Genomic DNA, 25,040 nt, shown 5'->3' on the forward strand with positions numbered 1-25,040 from the left:
ATGAATACATAAAATATGAAATCACACTTGCATAAAGGTGATGTCAAGAGCATTTTAGAAAACTGAATCATACCAGTTTCATAGTTACACAAAATTCATCAATTTCATGGTAAATGAATTATAAGGTCATCATTTCAAGCAAATTGATGAAAACTGAATCTGAAATTATTATAAATTGCATATAAGTTGACTCTAACAAGTCTAACTAAACAATTAGTTCTTCTCTAGGCAATCTTTTAGAGAAAAAGAATAGCAGTATGCTAACATCTCATGTTTACTTCTTTAATTCAATAAAGAGTGAGTATGTAGGAATAAGAAACAAATGAAAAAATATTGAACTTAACAAAAACCATGTTTTGAATAAAGTTTAAATATTTAATATAAACTTTAATTCCAAGTGGTCATCTTGTATTATAAGATAAGTTCAGTCACTAAATTCTTTTGTTTGAAAAGGAGAAACTGTTATTGAAATTGTAGAAAGAAATTTAAAATTGAAAGAGATAATTTTCATGATTAAGAAAGGAGTGTAAGGTCATTGGCAAAATCATCAGTTAGTTGTTGTAAACTTTCAGGTTAAATCGGGGTCCATCATTATATAGTCCATACTTTGCAATCATTATTTAAACCGTACCTTGTTCCAAATGACTATCAACAACTGTATGAAGTAAAAGAAATATCCAGCTGGAAAAATTGTTTAAATGATTATGGGGTTCAAGGCACATTAACAACATGAATAAGAAACTTTTGTGATATTAGGATACTTCCATAATATCATAATCAAAAACTTGTTCCCAGACGCATGAAAGCATTGAAGTCCATATTAACTCTTAATCTTAATTTAATTAAAAATGTAACTGTTGTACCTCAGTTCAAAAATGGAATACTATAAATATATTTTCTTTTCTTTTAAGCTTCTTGAATATCCTTTATAGATGGGCAGGTAATCTGATGGCAATAACATGCAAAAAATTAATGACTTCTGCTTTGACATTTCTCTTTATGTAGCATGTCTTAAAAGAACCTAATCAGAGCTGATAGTTATAGTGCAATATTGTTACTGTACATTTCCCTACAGTGTAGTTATTTTTTTTGTAATCTATTCAGAAATATGGGAAGAAACTCCCCTCCCATATAATGATGAGAAAATAAAAAGATTACAATAATTTTTCATTTTTATGCCCTGACTTATTATCTATTAATACAACATATTTGCTTCCTAACCTTTAGCCAGTGATAATATTATTATATGAATATCTACTTCAATTTGAATAGTTCAGATGACACCACTAATCTGTAATCAAGTATCAGAAATGTTTTCGTTTTACAAACTAAAATAACATCTTTTTATCCTGGGTAAAATTATAATTAAATATTTTTTGTCCAGATAAGATGAAGAATTAAGCTCTTTACAACCTGATGATCCTGCAAAAATTTAACGTCTTATATTGTAAGGATAAGGTACAATCTACCTTATGGTAAGGCTGACTACCATAGCAGTCAGCACCAATCAAAATTACAATTTTTTTATTTATTCTACATTGCAGTGTTTTCTTAAGAAAATTTATGAAATGAACACAGTTTCACTTTTGTATTAGAAGCGCTTATTAGAGTTAGATGAATAGTTTATAGCTAATATTTATTTGTTTTTAAAAAGTAAGATAATATCAGTTATTAAAGATTGTGTGAGACAACAGTCATTCCATTTTTAAATTGCTTGAATGTTTATTTGTAGGAGTTACTCAGCAGCACCATTAACTAATACAGTTATGCCAGTGTACTATTTACCTCCTGACCATTTACCATCATCTACTAGACCGACTAACTGTACAACAGAATCCAGACCTTCATTGTCATCATATGTTCAACCGCAACCTCCTTATGGCGCTGGGCAGTGTGAGTGTGTATTAGTATATATAGAAAGATAGTTATTTATTTCAGTATTAATATACACTTTATTAAAATATAGCAGAATCTGAATTAATTACACTGCCCAACAAAAAATTTTTTGAATGTTTCCTTCACTTCATGAGTCAAATCTTACTAATTTTGGGTTGAAAAACTAATATGACAAGGAAAGATTTCTATTAGCTCTAGTTTCTGTGATATAGTGATATACAATATGTGGAAGTATTTTATTTTAACAGATTAAGAGAAAACGATTCATTTTAATTACATATACCAACAACATAGAAAATCCATTTAACATTTTTTTAATGATAGCTACATTCTAAGAGTTCTTAATAGATGGAAGAATACCTGGTAGTTGATTGGATCTGAAGATAATCATGTGGTGGCTTCATGAAATCATTGTCTTTTGGCTTTCCTCTGTGAGGAAATCCCTACACACAGACCAGTAGTAATCCGCAATCATTGCTACATTCCAACGGCTCTGATATTTTTGGAATCTTTCTTTGTGTTCATCACTGACAACTCCACAACTAGGAGGGAAAAGTCCAGGTATCAGTGGAGAAAATGGATTTTTAGGGATATGTTGCATCCGAGTTGATTATATTTTTACAGAAGTACTGTCACCAACTGATTGTAGTTCCTGTCTCCCTTTACCCCTTTCCCCTCAAAAATTCGGTCAAACACAGGATTCTTTACAAGTTGTCAAATTTGTGGCCCAATAAAAATACCTTCCTTTTGCCTCACTTAATGTAGGGAATTTGTCCCTTAAGTACTTAAAGGCTTGTCCTTCTCGGTTGACAGAATTTTTCATCAAACCCACCTTTATATGAAGGGGTGGAAGAAGAACATCTTTTGGGTTCACGAGAGACTCAGCAACAACATTTTTGGCGCTAGAGTTAAGATTTCTTTCGGGCCACACTGCTTGAATATAATGTGATTTCCTATCCCTACTGTCCCACATGCGTAAAAAGCAGCAGTATTTAATGTACCCCAGTTGCATTCCTAAGAGTACAGCAATGACTTTTAGATCGCCACAAATTTTCCACTTATATTCAACATATTTTATTGAGTCTAGGAGGACTGCCATGTTTGAATAAGTCTCCTTCATGTGAACTGCATGACCAACAGGAATAGAAGGAAGACGGTTGCTGTTGTGAAGTAATACAGTTTTCAAACTAAGCTTGGAGGAGTCTATGAATAGCCTCCAATCAGCTGGATCATGATTTAAATTCAAACATTTCATCAAGCCATTAACGTCGCAGCAAACAACAAGATTGCTTTTCTTCTCAAAACAAGAAAGCAGATCTCTATGACAATGTTTGTGCTGCGAGACCCCGACATCACGTTGAAGATTTCATTGCTGTAGTCTTGACCATAGAAGTTCTGTCTTCTTTTTTGACAAATCAAGGTCTAGAATGAGATCACTCAATTCCACTTTACTCAGTCTGTGCAGTTTATCATCTTTTTCATCAAAATCAGTCATGGGATGTGGTAGGCTTGTTGATTCTTCTTCTTCCACACTGCCTTCATTTTCTACTTCAAGCTTATAATTTTGGGATGGAGTAGGAATTGGTGAACTATCTGCATGTGGAATAGGCTGAATAGCAGATGGAAAATTAGGGTATTGAACTGTTCCTCTTTTCTTCATTGACAATCTTGCCTTTATAGGTGGTGTCAAGCAGAAATAGCAGTTATCTATATAGTTTGTAGGCTCCCATCAAACCATAGGCACAGCAAAAGCCATAAATCATTTTTTTTTATTTCTCAGCCATTCTTGTAGTATAACTGAACAAGAGTTGCAACACATATGTGGAATCCATGACCTATTCTGGTCCCCTACCTTCATACCAAAATAATGCTGATAGGCAGTGTTCACAAGAGGCATCAGATTGCATTTCTGTGATGAAAGTATTATTTCACCACAAATGTAACAAAAATTATTCACTGAATTTGCACATTTTCGTGGCATTTTGATTTAACAAATTTTTCACTTCAAAAGCATTCAAAAACCAGAAATTCTGCACTATTTATAACATAAACAAAATGAAACTCATAGTCACAGCAACAGTAATAATGTTTATACCCTACAAACAGCTGGAGAACATTGTGTTTTGTTATTTAACAGGTGTGACAACTCCAAAAACAAAATTACCCCCAAACTAAAATTGTAGGTTGGGTAAAAAATAACATGTCATTGTATCTCCAAAACAAGAGCTAATTAATGCCAGAGCATCAAATCAAAATATCTGTATTCACCTATTAGGAAAAATTGAAAAAATCAGCTGTCAGCACCAGAAGTGGTGCTTAATTTTTTTCTTTTTTAACTTACAAGAAACATTACTAAAAAGAAATAGTAAACAATAACCATTACAAGAATTTGCTCTTGACAATTTAAAACCTGCAATTGAAAATATCAAGAACGATTGTCTAAAGGTTGCTTTAGGCTATTGTTTTTAGTTAACAATGCCTGTGTTATGTTACTGCTAACACTTGATGCCAACCCTACAGAAGCTCAAGTTTGAGGTGTTAGATGTTCCACTACATTTTTCTAATCTAGTGCTTTCTGATTACCATCTGTTTGGTACACTCAGAGGCCTTTAGGTTCTGTCAGTTTTCTAATGTCCAAGAACTGAAGGAAGTTATACATCCTTACCTATTACCTTATCCTATTAACTCATGGCAGAAAAAAATTTTCTGATGGGATACTAAAGCTTTTCCACCAATAATCATTGTATTGAAATCAAAGAAGACTGTGGAAAAGTGATGTTTCAGTACTTGTTTTGTAACTAAATATATATTGTGTATATTTAGGATTTGCTATTTTTATATTTTTGGATAAATATAGTAAACCTTGGATTGTGTCTCTCGGATATTAAATAACTAATATAATATTCGTTTCATATTTTTTATTTAGTGCATATGTTTTATCATAATTCTGTCACGATACTATAAAATTATATTGTTGTTTTTTTTATGTTGTAGTCCAATATATGAACAGTATGATGTACCATCCTGTAGCTACTGCAATGCCTATGTTCAGTGTACCACCAGTTATTTATTCACCATTGACTTTGTTGCCTGCACCTTTGTTAGCAACACAACCAATGAAACCTCAATCCCAGTCTCAGCAGTCTGGTTTTAATAATATAAATACTCAGCATGAGGTAATTTTAGCAGTAACAATTTTTATCATTCATTTTTTGTAATGTTTACAATATAATCTTTAAAATTACCACTTTTATGAGTAACTTCAATTAAATATTATACTTTCTTCTTGTAATAAAATTCTTTTAAAAAAGTATTTATATGATTATTTAGAACTTCTCCATCTACGGAGTATAAGACCTTGACATTGGTGGTGGAGCTTGTGTGTCCTGGTGATCCTAAGAGCATTAGTGTATCTATTGGCAGGGTCTCCCTTGCCATAAGGTCAAATGTGAAGGACCAGACTAAGAAATACTTTAAAGACAGTACATCAGGCCTAGCAATTCAGTATTCGGTCTTCATGCAAACCTGAATTTGAAATCGAGCATGGACACACAGAACTTGTAAAATAGAAAAATTCCCAAACAAGTCACAACTGAATTGACATATTGTGGCCACATATTTAAATGTAAAATCTTTTGCTGTTTTCATTGGTGGGGTCAGAAGTAGGTCATTCCATTTGAAAAATTTGTGTTAATCTTGAAATAATGGTCAAGTTCAAGGTCACCATGAGGTGTCCCTCTCCAATCTGAGTAACTTTTGTTTACATTATTTTTTTTATTGTGCATAGTTTATAAGAAAATCCCCTGGGGCGATTAAAATGAAATATCCTATATATTGACTGATGAAGTAGTAGAAAATCAAATAATAGTTGTGAAAGTTATACTACGTGAAGACCTCAACAATGACCTTGTGGCTGATTTGAAAAAATAAAATTGCCAAACATTATTATTAAAAAGATACCAACGATTAAAATGTGGGAATTAGATAAACAAGCTAATAAGGAAGAATCCCAAAGACAAATACCTGATCAAATTAAATGCAAATATATCAAATTTAATGCATTTGATCAAAAGATAAGATTAACTTTGTGTATTTAAAAAAACATTTTTATGTGAACTATAAAAATTAGAAGTTGTATTTTTAATTTTTTTTTAATTTTGATTTGTTTAAACAGAAAAAAAGTACCAACAGCAAATTAACTAGAAGACCTGCTTCTCAGGCCACCTCAGTAAAGGCAGAACCCGGTTCTGCATTATGTAGTATTGCATCAAATTCATTACAGCAGGTCAGTCTTAATACATAATTTATGCTATATAGCATTAATTTTCTGCATGTTTGGGTCATAATCTTTTTATTAAATATAACATTTTACTTCATGTGACAATTATTTATTATCATTATAGACTTCCAGTATAACTAAATTATTTTTATTGTTTGTGATCATGTGTTTATTGTGTAACAAATTTTCTCTCTTAGAAAATTCCAAGTATCACCAAATGTTTTTTTTAAGCATAGGATAAAATTTTAATGAACTACCAGATAAAATTTGAAAGTGATTTCCTGCTTAAGTTGGCAGCAGTGGTAATACAGGTAGTAGAAAGAGATATTTGAAACTACCTCCACTGTTTTGTTTTATGTAACTGGGAACAATTCTTAATCATTTGGCAGTGCTTATTACTTATAATAAAAGGTATTATGTAAATCCTAAACTAAGTGTAAAAATACGTAATCTTGACTAAGTTAAATATGGTCAGCTATCTAATTTATTTTGATCCCTTTCAAAATTGTTTGCTTGATAATGCATATAGCATTCTTGGCGCCTTTTTCATACCTCAAAAGCACTGGTGAAGTCTTTTTCCAGAAGGCTGTCCTGTACAGCTTTTGATTGTGTATGGATATTTTCTAGTATCAAAGTGGTAGCCTTTTGACTTCAATTTCATTTTAATGAGTAAGACAAAGTAGCAAAGTGAGAACTAAACTATCATGTTTTTTTTTCTGTCAACTTCTGCATCTTTTTGCTGGAAATGTGAGTAGGAGCATTGCCTTGGTTCAATAGACAATTCTAGTTTTTCTAAATGTCTGATCTTTTTCATCACACATCTCTCAAATGCCTCAAAATATGTCATGAAATTTTAATACCAGAACAAATAAGTTCTTTTGAACAATATATTTGACAACTGAAAACACAACAAACATCCTCCTTCTTGCACTAAAGTTCTGCCATGCTTTTTTTAGTCTTGGTAAATGTTGACTCATCCTCTGAATGACTATTACTTTGCCTCTGGATTGTAGCTACAAACCCAACTAACACAAACTCTGATGACCATGTAGGCAAAATTTTGTTTCTCATTAGCCATCTTTTAAATTTCACAGCACATTCAACTCAATGTGTATTCAAGTTTTTAGTTAAGATTTCTTGTCAGATCCTACGACAAATTTAAACTATGTCATGCAATTCATAGATTATTTGGCAATAGGCAATAAATTATTCCTCCTGAATTATTCTGTATAACTGAACATCGATGATCAGAGCACACTGATATTACACACATTCTTTCAAATTCAGTTAAAAGTTTAATAACTTTTAACTAGTGTTCTGAAATGTTATTGATGCTTACTATGAAGTATACTAGGTTTAACTTTCTTATTAAGACGATATGAAAAGTTTTAGTTGAAATTTGAAATTTAGTACAGTGAAAATAGTATACATGTTAACATTAGTTTAATATAATGTATATTCTCCTCACTATTCAAAATAATCTTAAAAAAAAGAATTAATTACAAAGAAAATTATTCTTTCTCAGTTTATAAAGGCATGCATTGAAACTTAGGCATATTGCATGAAGAAAATTTAAATAAGCAAGCAAACATTTTGTAAATAATTTTTAACAATAGAATGAGTAATCAGTATAAACACTTATTTATTTATTAATTCCTTGCACGAAGTAAAAGAAGTATATTGTGACCAAAAAAATTTTGGTCTTCAGATTTTGAATCATTTTTTCTTTTTTTAACTTTCTTTTACATCCTTGTACGAAGTAAAGGAAGTATTGTGAATGCGAAACATTTTGGTTTTCATATTTCAACGGAAATATCCATTTTGACCATCCCTGAATCCATTTTGACTAGTTTCAGCATGACATCTGTATGTACAAATCTACGTATGTGCGTATGTATCTCATATAACTCAAAAATGATTAGTCATAGGATATTGAAATTTTGGATTTATCACTGCTGTAACATCTAGTTGTACACCTCCCTTTTTTATTGCAATCAAAATTAAAATTAAAATTTTAAGTAATGAAATATTTTGATCTTAAAGGGAAGGCACATAGGTTCGGATCAGACTAATAATTCAATGATAAAAAAAATGAAAAAATTAGTAGTGAAAAATTATATGTATTTTATGTACTAAAATTACATTTATTATAAAAATTATATGTACTTTTAAAAATATGTAAATGTAATTTAATAGGCATTACATATGTGTGTATATAACACTGAAATATAGAAATACTGGAATGGGCACTGCCTATGTCCAACGTGAGCGGAAAACGAACATGAGACAGGTAGATTTAGAGGTATAGTTTTCATTGTCGCACAGTGCAGCGCATGCGCATTGTACCTAACGTACCGTCCCTTCAGAAAGTGATTCCATAAAACTTAATTGTAGTTAATATTAAGTGATAAAATCTCATAATTCTATTTAATTAATAGAAAAATTTCAATGCTTATGAATATTAAATAAATGTTGAGTTAATCATTACATCATATAAATGTTTTTATAAAAACTTTCTACAATAACTTGAATATTATGAAAGATAACTTGTGATTTGTGATGAGAGAGATCGTCACAAATTTTTTGAACGGACTGTAGACAAAGAGAGGTATACCTCTAAATCAGCTATCTTTGTTGGCACGGATTTCTAACGCTAGTGCCCATTCCAGTATATCTATATTTCAGTGGTATATAATAGATTGGTTGAAACATATGACTATTTAACATTAATTGAAAATTATAATTTAGAACCATATTATTTTTGGATTTTATAGTTTAATTTCTGTTTAATTTTATTTAATTATTCTGGAATTTCTGTTTAATTTTATATACATTAAAATTAACTACAGAGTGAATGAAAGATAGATCCTTACAAGAACAATATATACACTGAGGCACACATGGCCGATCTTTAATAAATTGCAAAAAGTTCTTATTTTTTAGTTCAATACTCCTCTGGTACTGTAAAACAATATTCTCCCTAAGTCAAAGTTGATCATCATTTTGTTTATTTGTTTTTTGTTGCCAATCATGTAATCCCTCTTTGGTTGGATCAGAATCCAACCAAATTCTTCTGATCTTAATTTGTGCACACGTTCTCTACTTTTCAAATTTTCTCTCTCTTTATATTCATCATCCTCTCTTAATCTTTTTATTCTTTCCTTTGTCTTAATGTTTTCTTCCTCTATATTAATCATCTTCTCTTAATATTTTTTATTCTTTCTTTGGTTTAAACATTTTCTTCCTCTTTATATTTATCATCTTTTCTAAATTTTTTTATTCTTCCCTTGTTCTTAACGTTTTCTTCCCCTTCATATTCATCTTCTTGTCATTTTTTGAGATATATATTTTTCTTCATTTATTTTGTTTTCATTTTTGATTATTCACCAAATAATCCAAAAATAAAAACTGAATATTTTACTCCGTTGGGTCGAAATCAACATTTGTAACCAGTATATAGGAGTTCACTAAACAGAATAGTTTAATTATTATTAACTTTTGTTTATACGACACACCAGAAATCTAAAAACTACTGTCAATCAGCAACTCACGAAGATACAAATAATACTGATCTAGTAATATGAGTAATAAAGGGATTTTTACTCTATCCTAATATTTCATGTAAGATATTTGAATTAATAATTGTTGAAATACTTGATCTTAATAAAAACTAATATTTCAGCAATTGTGTAACTGTCCTCTTTATTAAAGAATTGGAGGATCGTATCTCACTTTCAAATGAAATAAGTTTAAATGAAGTGCAACAAAAAATGTGTATATCTAATTTAATAGGTGTACAAGGATGTGGTGTTTACATCAGATTTTTTTTTTAGTGATGTTGCAGGACACTGATTAAAATCAAGTTTATTATAGTTACATTAAATAAGTTTAAAAGCATTCATTTACTGATGTATAATTAATGACTGTTTCATTAGTAGTTTGACATGATCATGTGTTGAAGTGAAATGAGTTTTTTTTTTTAATGTGATATCAACTGCATGTCATTAGCCATTAATAAATAACAGTGCATATTGAAACATTATCCAATTTTATTTAACCCAGGATCCAGTAAACTGGATTAAGTATTGTTTTACGTATATTTTACCTTCTTCAGTCTCCGTGATGCTTTCTGAGATGTTATAGGTGTTACAGAACTATTAGAATGTAAAAAGTGTAGGTTGATGTCTTACCCTACATTATAAAATGTGCTATATATAAACATATATAGTGTGTAAAATCAAAAAAATAAACTAAAAATTATTATCTCCAGTCCAAACAAAAATGTTCTTTAAAATTAATTTTTTTATATATTTATATTAAGTTTTTTTTATAGATAACATATCTATAAATTATTGTAGATATAATTTTATTTAATTATAAAATATTTTATTTTTTCTTGTATATTATGTGCAAGTCTATTGTTTAAATTGTGACAGCAGGCATTATCTGAGACATCAAAAAGAGAGGAAAAATCATTGGGTACACCATCTCCAGAGAGCATTACATCTCACCCATCACCCTGTTCTGTTCCTGAAAAAATCAAACAAGATTTAGAAATCAATAGTAATGAGTTAGTATTCAATTATAATTTTCATTATATTGTATGGAATAAATTATGATTAAGTATTGTAATTGTATTTAATTAATTCATGGTGAAAACTCCAATTTATATGTGATCATAGTAAACAAACTCCAATTATTGGATGGAGTGAAGATCTAAAATCTTATTTCTGACATTAGTATCTAAGCACTAATTTTCAATATAGTTCAGTTTACGTACATTAATAAATATTTATACCTGTATATTTAGAAAAAAGATTGTTTGGTATGCTAACAAACTGAAGACTTTCTTTGATCGGGGTAGTTCTCTTTCATGAACAACTTCCTCTGACAACTTAGATCTAAATCTGTTCCTTTAAATTTATAATTTTTTGTTAATGGATTGTTGATAGTTAAATTTAGAGTGAACCAGTCCTAAGTGAATAGAAAAGCTACTACTTTATTGCATGATAGATGTTACTAGTACTTTGAAAAAATATCAAAGTTGATTTCTGCGAAACGTTTATATAATTTTTAATATGTGTATTGGTTTGTACCATTTTTACCATGTGAAATCAATTTTTGTAAAATAATTGAATATTTATATTTCTTCTTAGAATTGCTATACATTAAAATTGAATTTTTCAGTTTTACTGCTCATGATTTTTACAAAATTTTATTTGCATAAATGTTATAATTATGTTGTTTATGTGTATTGTAAAACATTGAAGTCCCACATATTTTTAGGTAATACTCACAAAATTATTCGTAAATGCACTTTTTTAAATTTAAGCACTGCTTGCATTATTGATTTCATTGTGGAAATACTGATAGCATGAACTTGACGTTGATGTAATGTCAATTTTTTAACTCTGTAGTCAATCTGAATTGTTAGTACTGAATAAGTTATATTTTTTATTGTACTCTTTAAGCTATTTTCATTATCTATCAAACTAACATTTATTGTTATGGCTTTTTCATATAATTCCTTACAGATAATTTTTGATCATCTTGATCCATTACAATACACAGCACTTTTTTACATCATTATTTATAGTGGTAGTTATTCTTGAACTTTAAAAAAATAATAAAACATTATAAACTGGATCTTTTTATTTTAAAAGTTAATTACTCCTTTAAGATTTCAAGTATTCTGTATCAAAGATAGTCGCAAACAATTCTGTAGGTATTTCATAGCAGAAACAAAGTTAAATAAAATTAAAATTAAGAAAAACACATGCTTTTTAGCCATTCCAACATCTGAATAATACTCAAAAATATCAGTAAGGGATAATGTAAAATATATAAGTAGGTCACTTTTTTGATTAATCATGAAAATTAATAGTGACTTTGTAATAAAAGTTTGCTTATAGATAGAATGTGTTCATATTTAAAAGTTTAATTTATATAATCCACATAAATTCCTTAAAGTAGGATTTCTGTAGAACATTTTGAGCATAACAGAAATTTACCAGAAATAAATTTAAAAAGATTCATTATATACTTGTATCAGAGTAGACCAAAAGCAGTTAAAATGGACTTGAAATTAAAAAAAAGAAATCTCAGAGCTGTTGAGAAGAAGCAAGATGAAAAAGAATAAGAACATTTCACCACAAGAGAGTATGAGAGAAAAGCTAGAAAATAAAAATTTGGTATAAGCATGTTTTTAGTCTGAACAGGAAAAGACTACAGAGGAATGAAGAGCTGGAAATAAATAGAATTAATAGTAGAGAATTAAGAGTTAGGAGCTTTTCCAGCAAAAAGATAGAAATTTAAAATCAGCTGAAACTACTGAAGAGTAGAGGGTACAACTGACACCAGCTAAATGAAAAATAAGAATGACAAAAGATAGAAAATATTATTAGATCTAACATTCAAATCTGGCTATAGCTGGAATTGGGATTCACAGAACCTCTGGTCTGTAATGATCTGACTTAAATATGTTATGTAATAAATCAAATGAACAGTAGTTAAGTTGCTTAAAACAAAATTAATACAGATTAGTTAGGATTTCTTCAACAATCTTCTAAAAATTGACTTTTTTTAATTATCATCTTTAAATTGCAATGAAGGTAGAAATTTTTGATTGTAGGATAACACACATATATTATAAGATGTTTGAAACGATTATGTACCACCTTTTTTATGTTGATATTGCCTTTATTCTTTGTTTTATGATAATGAACAACTGTTTTTTTGTTGTTTTTTTTTTATATAACTGTTTTATATTAATTATGGTTTCATATATAAACAAACTGCTAATTAATGTAATATGCAAATATCTTCATACACAATTTTACTAGTTAAAAACATTTTATAAGTTATAATGTAAGGAGACACCAATAAAACAGTTACATATCTTAATATACTGTATTCTACATAATTTAATAAAAATTTTAATTAATTATTTGATTTATAAAATTGTTAACTCATTTTTTAAATGTTTATTTATATTTGTTTTTTTTCTGTTTGGCAGCATTTTGGAAAGTACAGTTCACAATGATAGCAGCAGTTACTATTCCTCCTTTTATTCATACATGAAAACTGATGAAAAATCTGATGAAAGTATGAAAAGTTTAACTGAAAATGACAGCTCTGTTGAAACAAATGCTGAAAACAAACATTATGTAAGTTAATAATAAAAATTGTTTTTTAAAGTTTCTTTTTAATTATCTCTTTTATGGGTTTTTTCCTTAAAATTGATAAAATATTGTTCTTCCTTTTTGTAATTTATGTACTTACATTCTGTTGTATATATCCAAAATTATACATACATGCATAATTAGTTCTATTTATCAAAGCTTTTGCTATTGCTTGCATATAGGTTATAACTGTTTGTTGGCTGTACTATTTTAAAGAATAGATTAGTAAAAAAAATAATTTTCTAAGGAAACAGACACACTTCAGATTGTATTCTAAAGTCAGAACAAAGAAAAAATTTCATATATACATAGTTCCAGACATGTTTAATTTCCAGTAATTTCTGCTGGAAAACATTTCAAAAACTTCTTATTATAAATGTAAATCAATGCTGTACTGCATTTCTGTAGATGCTAGTTTGCCAATATGGGCAAATTTATAATTTTACTAGATGAATGTTTAAAAATAGCTATTATCTTCATTATTATCCTACAGTTTCTTCTCCTTCTTTTACGTAACTGAAAAATGTCATTTTTTCTCTATTTTGACCTGTATATTTAGTTTTATTCACCAGTTAAGATATGGCTTTTTTACACAGTTTTTTTTAATATTTATTTTTTTTGTTTGGGTTTAGACTCACATGTTGCCTTTATCTATGACATTCAATGAAAATAATTTAATAATAATGTTAAAGAACAAACTAAACCATATTTTTAATTGATACAAGAGCAACTGAGAACATTGTGGTATAAGTATATAATTTATATTTACATAAGTAAGTAGTTTATATAAGCTTATAATTTACATAAGTTTATAATGTAAATTTAATGTGAGTTAATTTATATTTGCTTTGGTTTGTCATTTAAAATGTTTTAATTTTAGATATATATTTCACTGATGCTAAACAGGAACACCAATAAATCTTTTCATTGCTAATATTCAATTTATTAGAACAAAATAAATTGTATTAAAAATTAAATAGAAAAAACTATATTTTGGGAATGTTTGTTTAACTGCACAGTTCTGTCTAAATTGATTGCAATTAAAATGGTTTAAACATTTTTATTATGGAGTTTCAGGCTAACTTCTTATTCATTCTTGGTATAATAATTTATTTGGTATTTATTAATAACACTTTTTTGATAATATTTGTTGTATTTATTTTACTACAGGGTATATGGAAGAAAAAATTTGCTAAAAATGCCTGCATTGTTCCTGATCAGTTACACAGACGTATTAGCAAGGTATAATAATGAATACATACCACACCATCTGTTTTTCCATCTTAAAATTTTTTCTGTTGTACTCAATTTGCTTTTGTCAATGTATGATTAGTCTATTTTTCCATTAACACTCAATGCAGATTTAAATAATTTTGTATGAAGACTAGTAAAAATCAGAAGAATTCTATATATGATTTTTGCTTAAAATTCATAAGGTTGGTTGCAATCACGTTTCTTTACATTTTTATAACCACAGACAATAATTTATAATTTTATGTAATTTTCTACTCTTTTACAGTACTGCTTGAAGGCTGTACTATTGTGTAAATAATATAAATGAATTTCAAAAATAAATGAAAGAGTTGAGATCCATTGTGATTCCATATTGGTTTGCAAGATTTATATTGTTTTAATAAGGAAAGAAAGAAGAAAACTGATGTAGTTCTGGAACTGTATCTATCATTCACATCTGTATGTAGTGATACATAATCCAGAACTGCAGTTGCATTGAGTGTATTAAAATGCTTGTAGGCTTGACTAAATCCACTTTTTTTATTATTATTTACTTTTTTTGTTTAGATCATTTATTGTATACACATTATTAGGAGTCATTCATAAATAATGTAAAAAATGTTTAGTATGAACCAAAAGCTAGAAACACTAAAACTTCATGTTTAATAATAGAGGAGATTATTATCAGCTGTAGCATTACATTAGTTTGAAACCATAATTGAAGCCCTTAGAAATAAAAATCACCACCTCCTTCCTCTATAATAAGTATAAGATTAAGAATTAATTAACTTCTATAATAAAATGTAACTTAATTCATAAAAAAATAAATAAATAACCTTTATTTTTCTAACAAAGCTGAATATGCCTCTAACTAAATTGTTTTATGTTATTTATGGATGACTCGTATATTTGTATTTCCATGAAATCATAATACAGCTGACTTTATATATTTATACTTTTAACATATAATGCAAGGGTCATTAAATAATTAAACAGACAAATAGATATGTAGCAAAAATGGTTTATTAAATAAATACAATTTTTTGTCTACTTATCCATGTAATCCCCACCAACTTCTCTGCACTCGTCCCATCTTTTTACGAGTCTTCTTATCCCCTCAGAAAATTATTCTTTACCTTGATCTTAAAGCCAGTTTTGTACTTTTTTCTTTACTTCTTTGTTGTCTGTGAACTTGATGCCACACAGACAGATAAAACAAACAAATAAAAATCCGAAGGGGCAAGGTCAGGGCTCTAAGGAGGTTGGGATTGGAGCTCCCAACCCTGTTTGTCAATAATTTACATCAGTTGTGCTGTAAGAGGTCAAGCATTTTCTTGAAGAAGAAGCATGCCTTTCCTATAATGTCCCGGACATTTCCTCTTCAATACAGGCTTGACTTTGTTCTCAGTCATGGCTGAGTGGTATTGGTTGTTGATAGTGCATTGCACCTCCAAATAATCACAGAAAATCGGACCATGGGCACTCCAAAACACGGTTAACATGACCTTACCAGCCAACCGATAGTTTCAGGCAATTCAGGGTGTTTTCACTACATGCTTTGATGCTTGGACTCCGGCTTAAAATGATGTATCCAAGTTTTATCACAGGTTAAAAGCCTGTCCAAAATACATCACCTTCGTTATTGGAACAATTTTTGGGTTCAAAATCTCTTGGCTTTGTGATGAATGGTAAGCTCTCTGGGAACGCACCTTGCACAAGTCTTACAGTAGTTCAGTTTGTTTTGAATGATGGAACGAGTTGTGCCAACATTTACTACAACATTTTTCAGCAATTTGTTCAACTGTAAGTCATCGGTCTTCTTGGATAAGTGAATCAGTCTTGGAATTCTTGGATAAGAATCTAACACTGAGTCGACACTGTTACCAGATGTTCGGAGCAGTGCACATCGGTCATGCTTTTGCAGCCACTTTTAAACTTTTCCACCCACACATACAAGCTCATATGGTTCATGCAACTACTGCTGTATTGTTTGTTCATCTGAGAGATTATTTCTGACGGTTGTACACTTACCGAAAGTAAAAATCGGATCATAGAACGCTGCTTTTCAGAAGTATTTACTTCGAGCGGACAACGCCATCATAACTAAGACTTTAGAGGTTATGTTTATGTAAATATTAATCAAACAGCTGACAAACACTCATTGCAAGGTTGCCAACCAACACTTATAAAAGTTTCAATTGCCTGCATTAGTGTTTCCTTCGCTAAAAATGTTTGTCTGTTTAATTATTGAATGATCCTTGTATTTTATATAAAATTTCGTTCACTGTGTGAAATAGTAATGCAATTTTATTATTTCAGGTTCCTCCATGGTTAGAGAATGTTGCTGTCACACCTGACTTAATATTCAGATACCAGCTTAGTGAAAGAGAATTATCTGATGTTCTGGAAGCTGATCTGAAACTATTAAATGAAATACATCAGGTATTTAATTTTTTTTGTTGTATGATTGTTCTTATGTAATTATTATTTTTTTTATTCTGTACTAGTCTTTTAATCTCAAGATATTTGCTGTAACTTACTATGTTCTACATATTTAATTAATTACTTCTTAACTAAATGAAAAATTTATATTTAAAATTTTACAATATCTTAGAAGTGTTAAATAAATTATATAATTTTTATCATTGTTGGTGAGAAAAGAACTTTTAAACAATAAAAAAAACTGATATTAATTTCATTATTAATGGCTGACAGTTGAAAAATTAAAAGTCCAGGAGGAAATGGAATTAGTCATATGTTGTTACATTAGAGGGATGGAATTTTTTTGCAGTAAAGTGTTTAAAGGGTATTTTAAAAGATTAACATTCAGTTTAGGGAAAATATTTATTTTCATTTTTCTCCTGTACATGATTTTAGTAAACTTCCCCTTGGTTTTACGACTACAAATTCTTCTTCTTGTGTTTGACTTAAAATATGTTCACTTTAAACTGTATTCTCTGTTAACCCTTCTCATTTTAAACATATCCATTTTTTTTTTAATTTGCAATTCATAAAATTATTATTTCCTTCTTTCTCTATTTTTCTTATTTCACTAACTCGTGAAGCTTTATTTTCTTAACATACACTGATATTCACTGACAAACAAACCCTCCAATAAGATTACAATAATCTTATTTTAAGATTTCTTTTTGATTCCTGTATTTGATATTAGCAGACCTCATTCTGTATGAAATAAATCTCTTCTTCCATATGCCAATATCTTTTTTTATATAACAAAATTCTATTTCTGATATACTATTTAGTTTGTCAATAATATCTAATTTCTTAAAATTAGCCTTCCCTTTGCACTAGTGATCTTTTTATTATTTCCCTTCCAGTGTTACATTTTCATATCTCACATCTAGTTCCCATTTCAAACTCAAAATTATTTCACTCTTTATTAAATTTTTCATTCTTTTAGCGGTAAATCATATATTATTAAGTAGGCTATTTATAAATTAACCTCTGGTTGGGTATCACAGATAAATCAGCTTCAATATCATTATAGCACATTCACAGTAGACATCAGCTAAGCTTAAATATCGTCCTACATAGTCATTGCCATTTCATTTGATACCACTTGAGTAGAATGTAGTGAAATGTGCAGGCAATTATTGCAGTCCTGCCAGATGCAAAATATCCATTTTTTGTAAGCATAAATGACTATGGAGTTAAAATCCTTAGATGGCTGTGCTTAGTTTAGGGTAATAATGTAATGAGTGATGGTTCTGTGAGAGAATGGTGCAGGAAATTTAGGAAAGGTTGAATGATATGCATGATGAGGAAGGAAGAGGCTGACATTTCATTATGAGTGATAAACTTGAAAAAATTGAACATGCCATTTGAGATAAACATTGCTTTACAATACTGAACTTGATGAAAATTTTCCTCAAATTTCAATGCCCACCACTTTATGGAATTATTACGAACAGATTGAGTTATGTAGTACTCTGCACTATGATTACCAAAACAGCTTATAGATTCCCACAAAAGAAAAAGAAGGAGAGCAGCATTGACTTTTTTTCATCAATACAAGAATAAAAAAGTGAATTTCTTGACAGTAATGTTATTGAGGATGAGACAGGTGGATTCAGTTCATCAATTTTGAGACAAAAACACAGTTCTAACATTGGACGGATGGCACATACACACTCATCAAACAAAACCAAAAATGTCAAACATACTAATTTGAACAAAAAAAAATGATGGCTACCATGTTTGGCATAAATGAATTTTTTTGGCAGAAATCATGAAGCCTGGTATGACAATAACCACAGACATCTATTATGAAACATTGACAAAGCTTACAAGAGCGAACAGAATAAACGACAAAGGATGCTAACAATGGGAATAATTTTTTTCATAACAGTGCACAACTTCACATTGCTGCTAGGACTAATTAAACAAGTATAATAATAACTGTTCTGCCCAAAGGCAGGTTTTCACATGGCTGCCCTCCATTTTGCTCGATTCTGTGCCATCCGTTTCATTTCATAGTAGCTCTCTTCCCTTTTTATATTGTCTATCATTTTCATTCGTCTCCGACCTCTTGCTTCCCTCCCCATTACAAATCCTTCCAATGCCATCATCAACAGGCAGTCATGTCTCAGCCAGTGTCCCAACCAACTGCATTTTCTTCTTTTTATTATTTCAGTAATTGCCCTCTCTTCTCCTACTCTAAGAAGCACCTCCTCATTCTGAACTCTCTCTGTCCATCTGATCTTTTCCATCCTCCTCCAAACCCACATTTCAAAGGCCTCCAATCTTATCTCCTCTCTCATAAAATTTGCCACTTAAACAAGTATAAGTGGCAAATTTTTCACCATCCCTTTACAGCTGTAATTTGGTACCATCTGATTTTGATCTGTCACAAAGCTGAAAAATTGGCTGACTCAACTCTTCAAAAGTACTGATGAACTCGTAGTTTAATCAGCAAATGGATGGGTACTTTGGTGGCACCATTTTTGAAGAGGTGATAGACAAGTTGGTATCACAATGCATTTGGTCGTGGATTATGTTGAAAAGTCATATAAGTATGTATAACTTCTGTATATAGTAAATTTTTTTCAGGTTTATTTTGTTATTTTTATTACTCGACCAGAGGTTAATTTATAAATAGCCCTCATATTATCTTTTGCAATTCTTACATAAAAACTATATCAGTTTACAGCTTTTTGCCTTTTTTCAATTTCCATTATTAATTATCTTAATAATCAATTATTTTAATCAAAAGGTGTGTAAAACCTTTATGTAGCTATTATTAATAATCCCTTGAAAAAATGAAGTATTTTCACTTTACTTTTTATTCTTTTTTTTTAGCAACCATTGACTGTGAATGATCAGTTATGCCAGCTTTATTTAGATATTGAAAATTTTCATCAGCAAGACTGCTCTTTAGAGACAAGTATTGGAATCACATCATCTAGTGGAACATCCAGCGGGGAAGGTGATGATGCTCCTTTAACTGTTAAGGTAAATGCTATACACCTGTGTATTTATTTATCTTTAGTAAATTAACAAAATTAATTAGAACAACTGAACAACTTTGAAAAAAGATTACTATTACCTTGAATTATATTTTCTCATTATATAATGGTTTTACAATTGTTAATTTTTAAACAAAGAATTCCTGTATTGAGAAATTTTATCATGTTTAATGTACACTTATTAATAGAAGTTGAATAACAAGTTTGGAAGAAGAAATTGTAATTTTTAATTTTTTTTTAATTTGGAAAGGACTGAACGTTTTTTTGTTTTGTTTTGCTTAAAATTCTTTTTAAATTTTTTTAAAAATATGCTTATTTGAATACTGTGGCCAGATAGCTGTCAATAATCATTCATTAATGAGAGAGACATATCATATACCATAGGAGATGGAGACACTTAAGCTTTTTGCTATAAGTGAAAGTAGACCTTATGCTAAAATGGGTATAGAAGATTTTAGAATCAACTGTGTAGAAGCTCTAAGAAGGTTGGATGTGGAATATCTTATTAAAATTGTGCTTGCAACAAAATATTTTATGAAAGAAATCAGATAGCAGAAAAGAAAAATGAACTCAATTTAGAAATGGAAATTGCTAGTTTTTATCATATTATTATTATTATTATTATTATTTCTTAATGAAGGAAACTTATAAAACTGAATTTTTGATCTTTCTTTATCTTTTACCAGAATTCTTTTTTTTTTTGTACGTTTGACCATTTTTTTAAAAACTTATGCAGCAAGAGAGCTCAGATCTTTACCATTTTTAAAACCTGTAAGTGTAATGATAAGTGAGGTTGTCATTTTTTTTATTTGTTCATTTTTTTGCTGAAAAATGACATAAAAAAAATTGTCGCTTGAAAAATTGTTTTTGCTGAAGCAAAGAAATTTATGATTTTATATATATATGAGATATTATTACTTGAAAGATAAAACAAAATTAAAAAATATCAGTCAAATAGAGCCAATAGTTTCTGGCATAATAATAGATTAAAAAAACTGAAACTATAACTCGTGATATGTTCTTTTTTTTATATGACTGCCAAAAAGGAGAGTAATGTATTCAGGTGTATGTTATGTATGTTTGTTCTACCATAGCAGCTTAACAGCCGAACCGATTTAAATGTGTGTGACACCCATGTTGGAATCCTTATGTTACCAGGAGTGTCACAGACTATATATATATATATATATATATTAACTTAGCAAAAAAATTCTTTTGTTATTATATTTGTCCATATTTTCCCCTCTGTACTAATATCTCAGACAAAAGTATAAAAACTGTTTACCACCAAGAGTACAAAATTCGATAATGCTTCTTACCTTATGCTTATTATTTTTTTCTAATAGCGCTTTCGAGGTTTTCCCTCACCATCAGTTAAACTTTTTCTTCCAAATCACACATTAAATTCAAACCATTAAAATTATAACATAAAAATATGTAATCATAAATATAGAAAAATATAAAATTAAAAAAATTTTTTATTAATTAAAACTATTTTTATTTTTTATTTTTATTTATTAATATATATTGTATGATATACAACCATTGTTGCATGCAGAAATTCCCAGTGATGTGAACTTACCCAGAAAGTTATTCTCTTTAATTCAATTGCCCCAACTAGTAGTTTTAGAGATTAATATTACTTATCTGCCATACTGGTGCTGCTATAACTGAAAAGATTAGGTAAAATTTGTTCCAATATTGTCATTCGTTTTTATGACTAACAACTTGCTGGAACAAATTCTGTATTTCACATTATTTGTTTCACCTTTTTTATTTTTGTTTCCCCTTATATTTTTATTAAATAAACACATCTATCTGAATGTTATCTTTTTCAAAATAATGTCTGCTTTCTTAAACAAAGTTAATATTGAAATTAAAAAAAATTAGTTATAATTTTTACAAATCCTGAAATTGGTCCATCATGTAAATCAAACCTAATTTTGAAGTGAGATTTGGATGATTAATTTGAGATATGTCATTCAGCTTCAGCTTAGATAATTGCAACAGTTGTACTGATAAGTGTAGTTATCAGTTACTTAAGGGATGCATCAAGTTCAACTGAATGCTATTTGTGCATGCATTAAACATACCTAAGAATAAAATTAAACAAACTGTTTTGTTTTCATTAATTTGTATATAATATTTATACAGTAATCATTGTGCAAGTAAGATTCTTTATTTAAGTTTAGAATTGTAGATTTAGTATAAAATGCAAAACGTTGTGAACTAGTTCATGATTAGAAAAAATGAAAATACTAGTTTTCAAAAATCCTGTTTGTGATCAAGCAAAATATGTTGGTCTGAATTAAGCCAATGAGATGCATGAAAACTCGCTGAGCCTCTACTCTTAACAAAACTTTCATTCTCAGCATTTTAATACCTTTCGTATAAGGCTACTTACTTTTTGTTGTGTAATACTAGTGATCTTATTTCACACATAAAATACATTTAGTGATATAGCCCAAAAGCTTTGATTTATTTGGTTCTGCGAATATCAAAAATGAATAATACTCATTGAAATGGATAAGACATAATACTCAATTCAAAAACCTTGCTGTAAAAAGTTGTTATTGAACAAATGTTTTTCTAGTTTTAATTATTAATATTAATTAATAAGAATTGCTCTGAAAATTTATCACTGAATTATTTGATTTTCTCTTTTACTTTTAACATGATCAAAAGTATTTGTACAATTTTTTTTTGTAAATGTTAACCAATTTTTTTTTTAATTTATTCCTTATATAAATAAGAATCTGTGTAAAAATTTTAGGACCCCAATAGAGATTTATCAAAACTATTAATAAACTCATGTACCTGCAAATTTTTTAAAAATGTTATAGCCTATTTAAAATTAGAAAAAGTATAACTTCTTTTAATTCTAACATATACTGAAAAGGAAGCAATGTTATATAAGACTACAAATTTTGATTAACATAATATATGAGTACTGATTTGTAGCCAACTAACAGTCACATAACCTAAGGGAACTTTAAAACATAAAAGTAACTCCTTAAAGATTCATATAATTTTAATGTAAAATAATACAATAATTATAATACAGTAATAATAATACAATACAATAATTGACATTGTTCAACTAACTATATTATAATGACATATATTAAATATTATAATTATTTGTATATATATATATATATATATATATACACTCAGATATACTATACATGCATGTAAAATCTATAAATAGCAATTGAATTAAATTAAACAATAGTATTTAAATATATTATACAAATATTTAATAATAATAATCTGAGTTAAGTTAGAGATAATAACTTTGTTAGAAATAAATGAGCAATTGAGAGAACAGTAATAATAAGAATGTTCAGGAAAGTCTTACTAGAATTTTCATTAATAACTGGTTAAATAAAGAAATTTAATTTCATTACTTTTGTTTATTTCAGACAAAGAAAAAATACAGAACAATGGAATACCATGATAAAATGGTAATGTTATTTGAAGAAAATGCACCACTGCCTCCTCCACTATCTCACAACAATGGAGCTCCATCATTGTAAGTTCAGAAATTCAAATTTTTATCATTAACAATGCAAAAAAAAAGTAATCTAAGCATTCACAATGATAAATAAACAAAAGAAAGATACGGTCCATATTAAATCAAAATACTACTAACAGTTACTACAAAAACTGTTTTACAACAAATTTATTTAAATTTATATTCTTATCAGATCAAATTATTATCCTATTGTTATTGTGACTTAATTTAGAGAGACATAGTTTGACTTTTTCTAAAAACAAAAAGTAATCCCAAGATGAGAGAGAACACTGAAAAGAAAGAATTAATTTAAAAACTTATGAACCATTTAACTATTGTGGAAAAACCACTATTTTTATATTAAGTGCTACCGAATGAATCATCACCAAGCACACATGGTGACAGCACCTAGAGATCAAAGATCAACTTCAATTTTTCTAAGTCATGCTGTTTTAGAAAAGATGTGTCATAATGGTAGTTTTCAGTGATGCTTTCAATCTGGTGAAGTTTATTAATAAGCACCGAATGTTAAGATGAAAAATTATAGGCTATTAGAGAGAATATAGTATTTCTGCAGGTAAACTATTGTTATAAAATATATCCAATTCAATAACCTGCCTTACACTGTCAGCTGACTTTTATAATTCTATAAAAAATTGTTTTCACTGAGTTCTAACTCATAAAACCAATCCTTGATCCAAATTTCACAGTAGTTAATTTTGCAAATTATTTCATAATCAGATCGTTTACAAATATTTGTCAGCAGTCATCAAATATATCAGTGATTTATTATACTGTAAAGAGTCAAAAATCACTAAATTTGCAAAATGTTGAACTAAACTCTGTCAAAAGAACACTATAAACAGAGTTTACTGATGATATCTTTTCAACAGTAATAAACACATCACCAAGGCCATAATTTAACTCTTTCATCTTCACAAATTGTCAGAAGAGTTAGAGATGATCAAGGTGTGTATGGTATATTACCATACACATCTAGAGTCATTTTCAATACTTCCCACTTTCCTTTAGTGTTAATATGAATATGGAAACCATGATTCATGTGAAAACATTCATACAAGATGTGCAGTTCTAATAAAGTAAGATTATATTCTGCCACTATTCTTTTAAATTCATTATTAATTAATTTAATTTCATTAACTTGTTCTCTTTTTTCTTTCATGTAAATTTTACTCATACAGAATTGTCCCAAGAGGGCATTATAATTTTTCTGATCTAGAACTGATTATACTACTTTCTCAATTTGGTGCCATGCAATACTGATTACATTAGGGTCCTCTACAGGACACCCTGAAAACACATTAAAGTTCAAATAGGATTTTGTTTGCAGGAAGGGATCTTCCTTACTATATAAAAACAGCCTATGAGTATTTGGGTTCTGAGAAATATGAGAATGATACTATAAATAATATTTTTGTGGTACAATT

At 28.8% G+C, this 25,040-nt stretch overlaps 1 protein-coding gene across 9 annotated transcripts in view; it reads left to right on the plus strand.

Moving 5' to 3' along the window:
* Window positions 1-25,040, plus strand: part of per (period circadian regulator) — a 178,878-nt gene that overhangs the window by 145,251 nt on the left and 8,587 nt on the right. For 7 of the 9 annotated variants that reach the window (XM_075355260.1, XM_075355263.1, XM_075355264.1 and 4 more), the window contains 9 exons: window positions 1,733-1,893; window positions 4,891-5,072; window positions 6,071-6,181; window positions 10,612-10,745; window positions 13,191-13,341; window positions 14,527-14,598; window positions 16,909-17,031; window positions 19,909-20,061; window positions 23,501-23,610. In XM_075355260.1, coding sequence (XP_075211375.1) covers window positions 1,733-1,893; window positions 4,891-5,072; window positions 6,071-6,181; window positions 10,612-10,745; window positions 13,191-13,341; window positions 14,527-14,598; window positions 16,909-17,031; window positions 19,909-20,061; window positions 23,501-23,610 — 1,197 coding nt within the window. The remainder of the gene's footprint in view (window positions 1-1,732; window positions 1,894-4,890; window positions 5,073-6,070; window positions 6,182-10,611; window positions 10,746-13,190; window positions 13,342-14,526; window positions 14,599-16,908; window positions 17,032-19,908; window positions 20,062-23,500; window positions 23,611-25,040) is intronic. The other 2 variants (XM_075355262.1, XM_075355268.1) reach the window with 2 other exon arrangements.

Source organism: Lycorma delicatula, chromosome 2 (assembly GCF_047948215.1).
Source record: "Lycorma delicatula isolate Av1 chromosome 2, ASM4794821v1, whole genome shotgun sequence".
In the NCBI taxonomy this organism is placed as follows: Eukaryota; Metazoa; Arthropoda; class Insecta; order Hemiptera; family Fulgoridae; genus Lycorma; species Lycorma delicatula.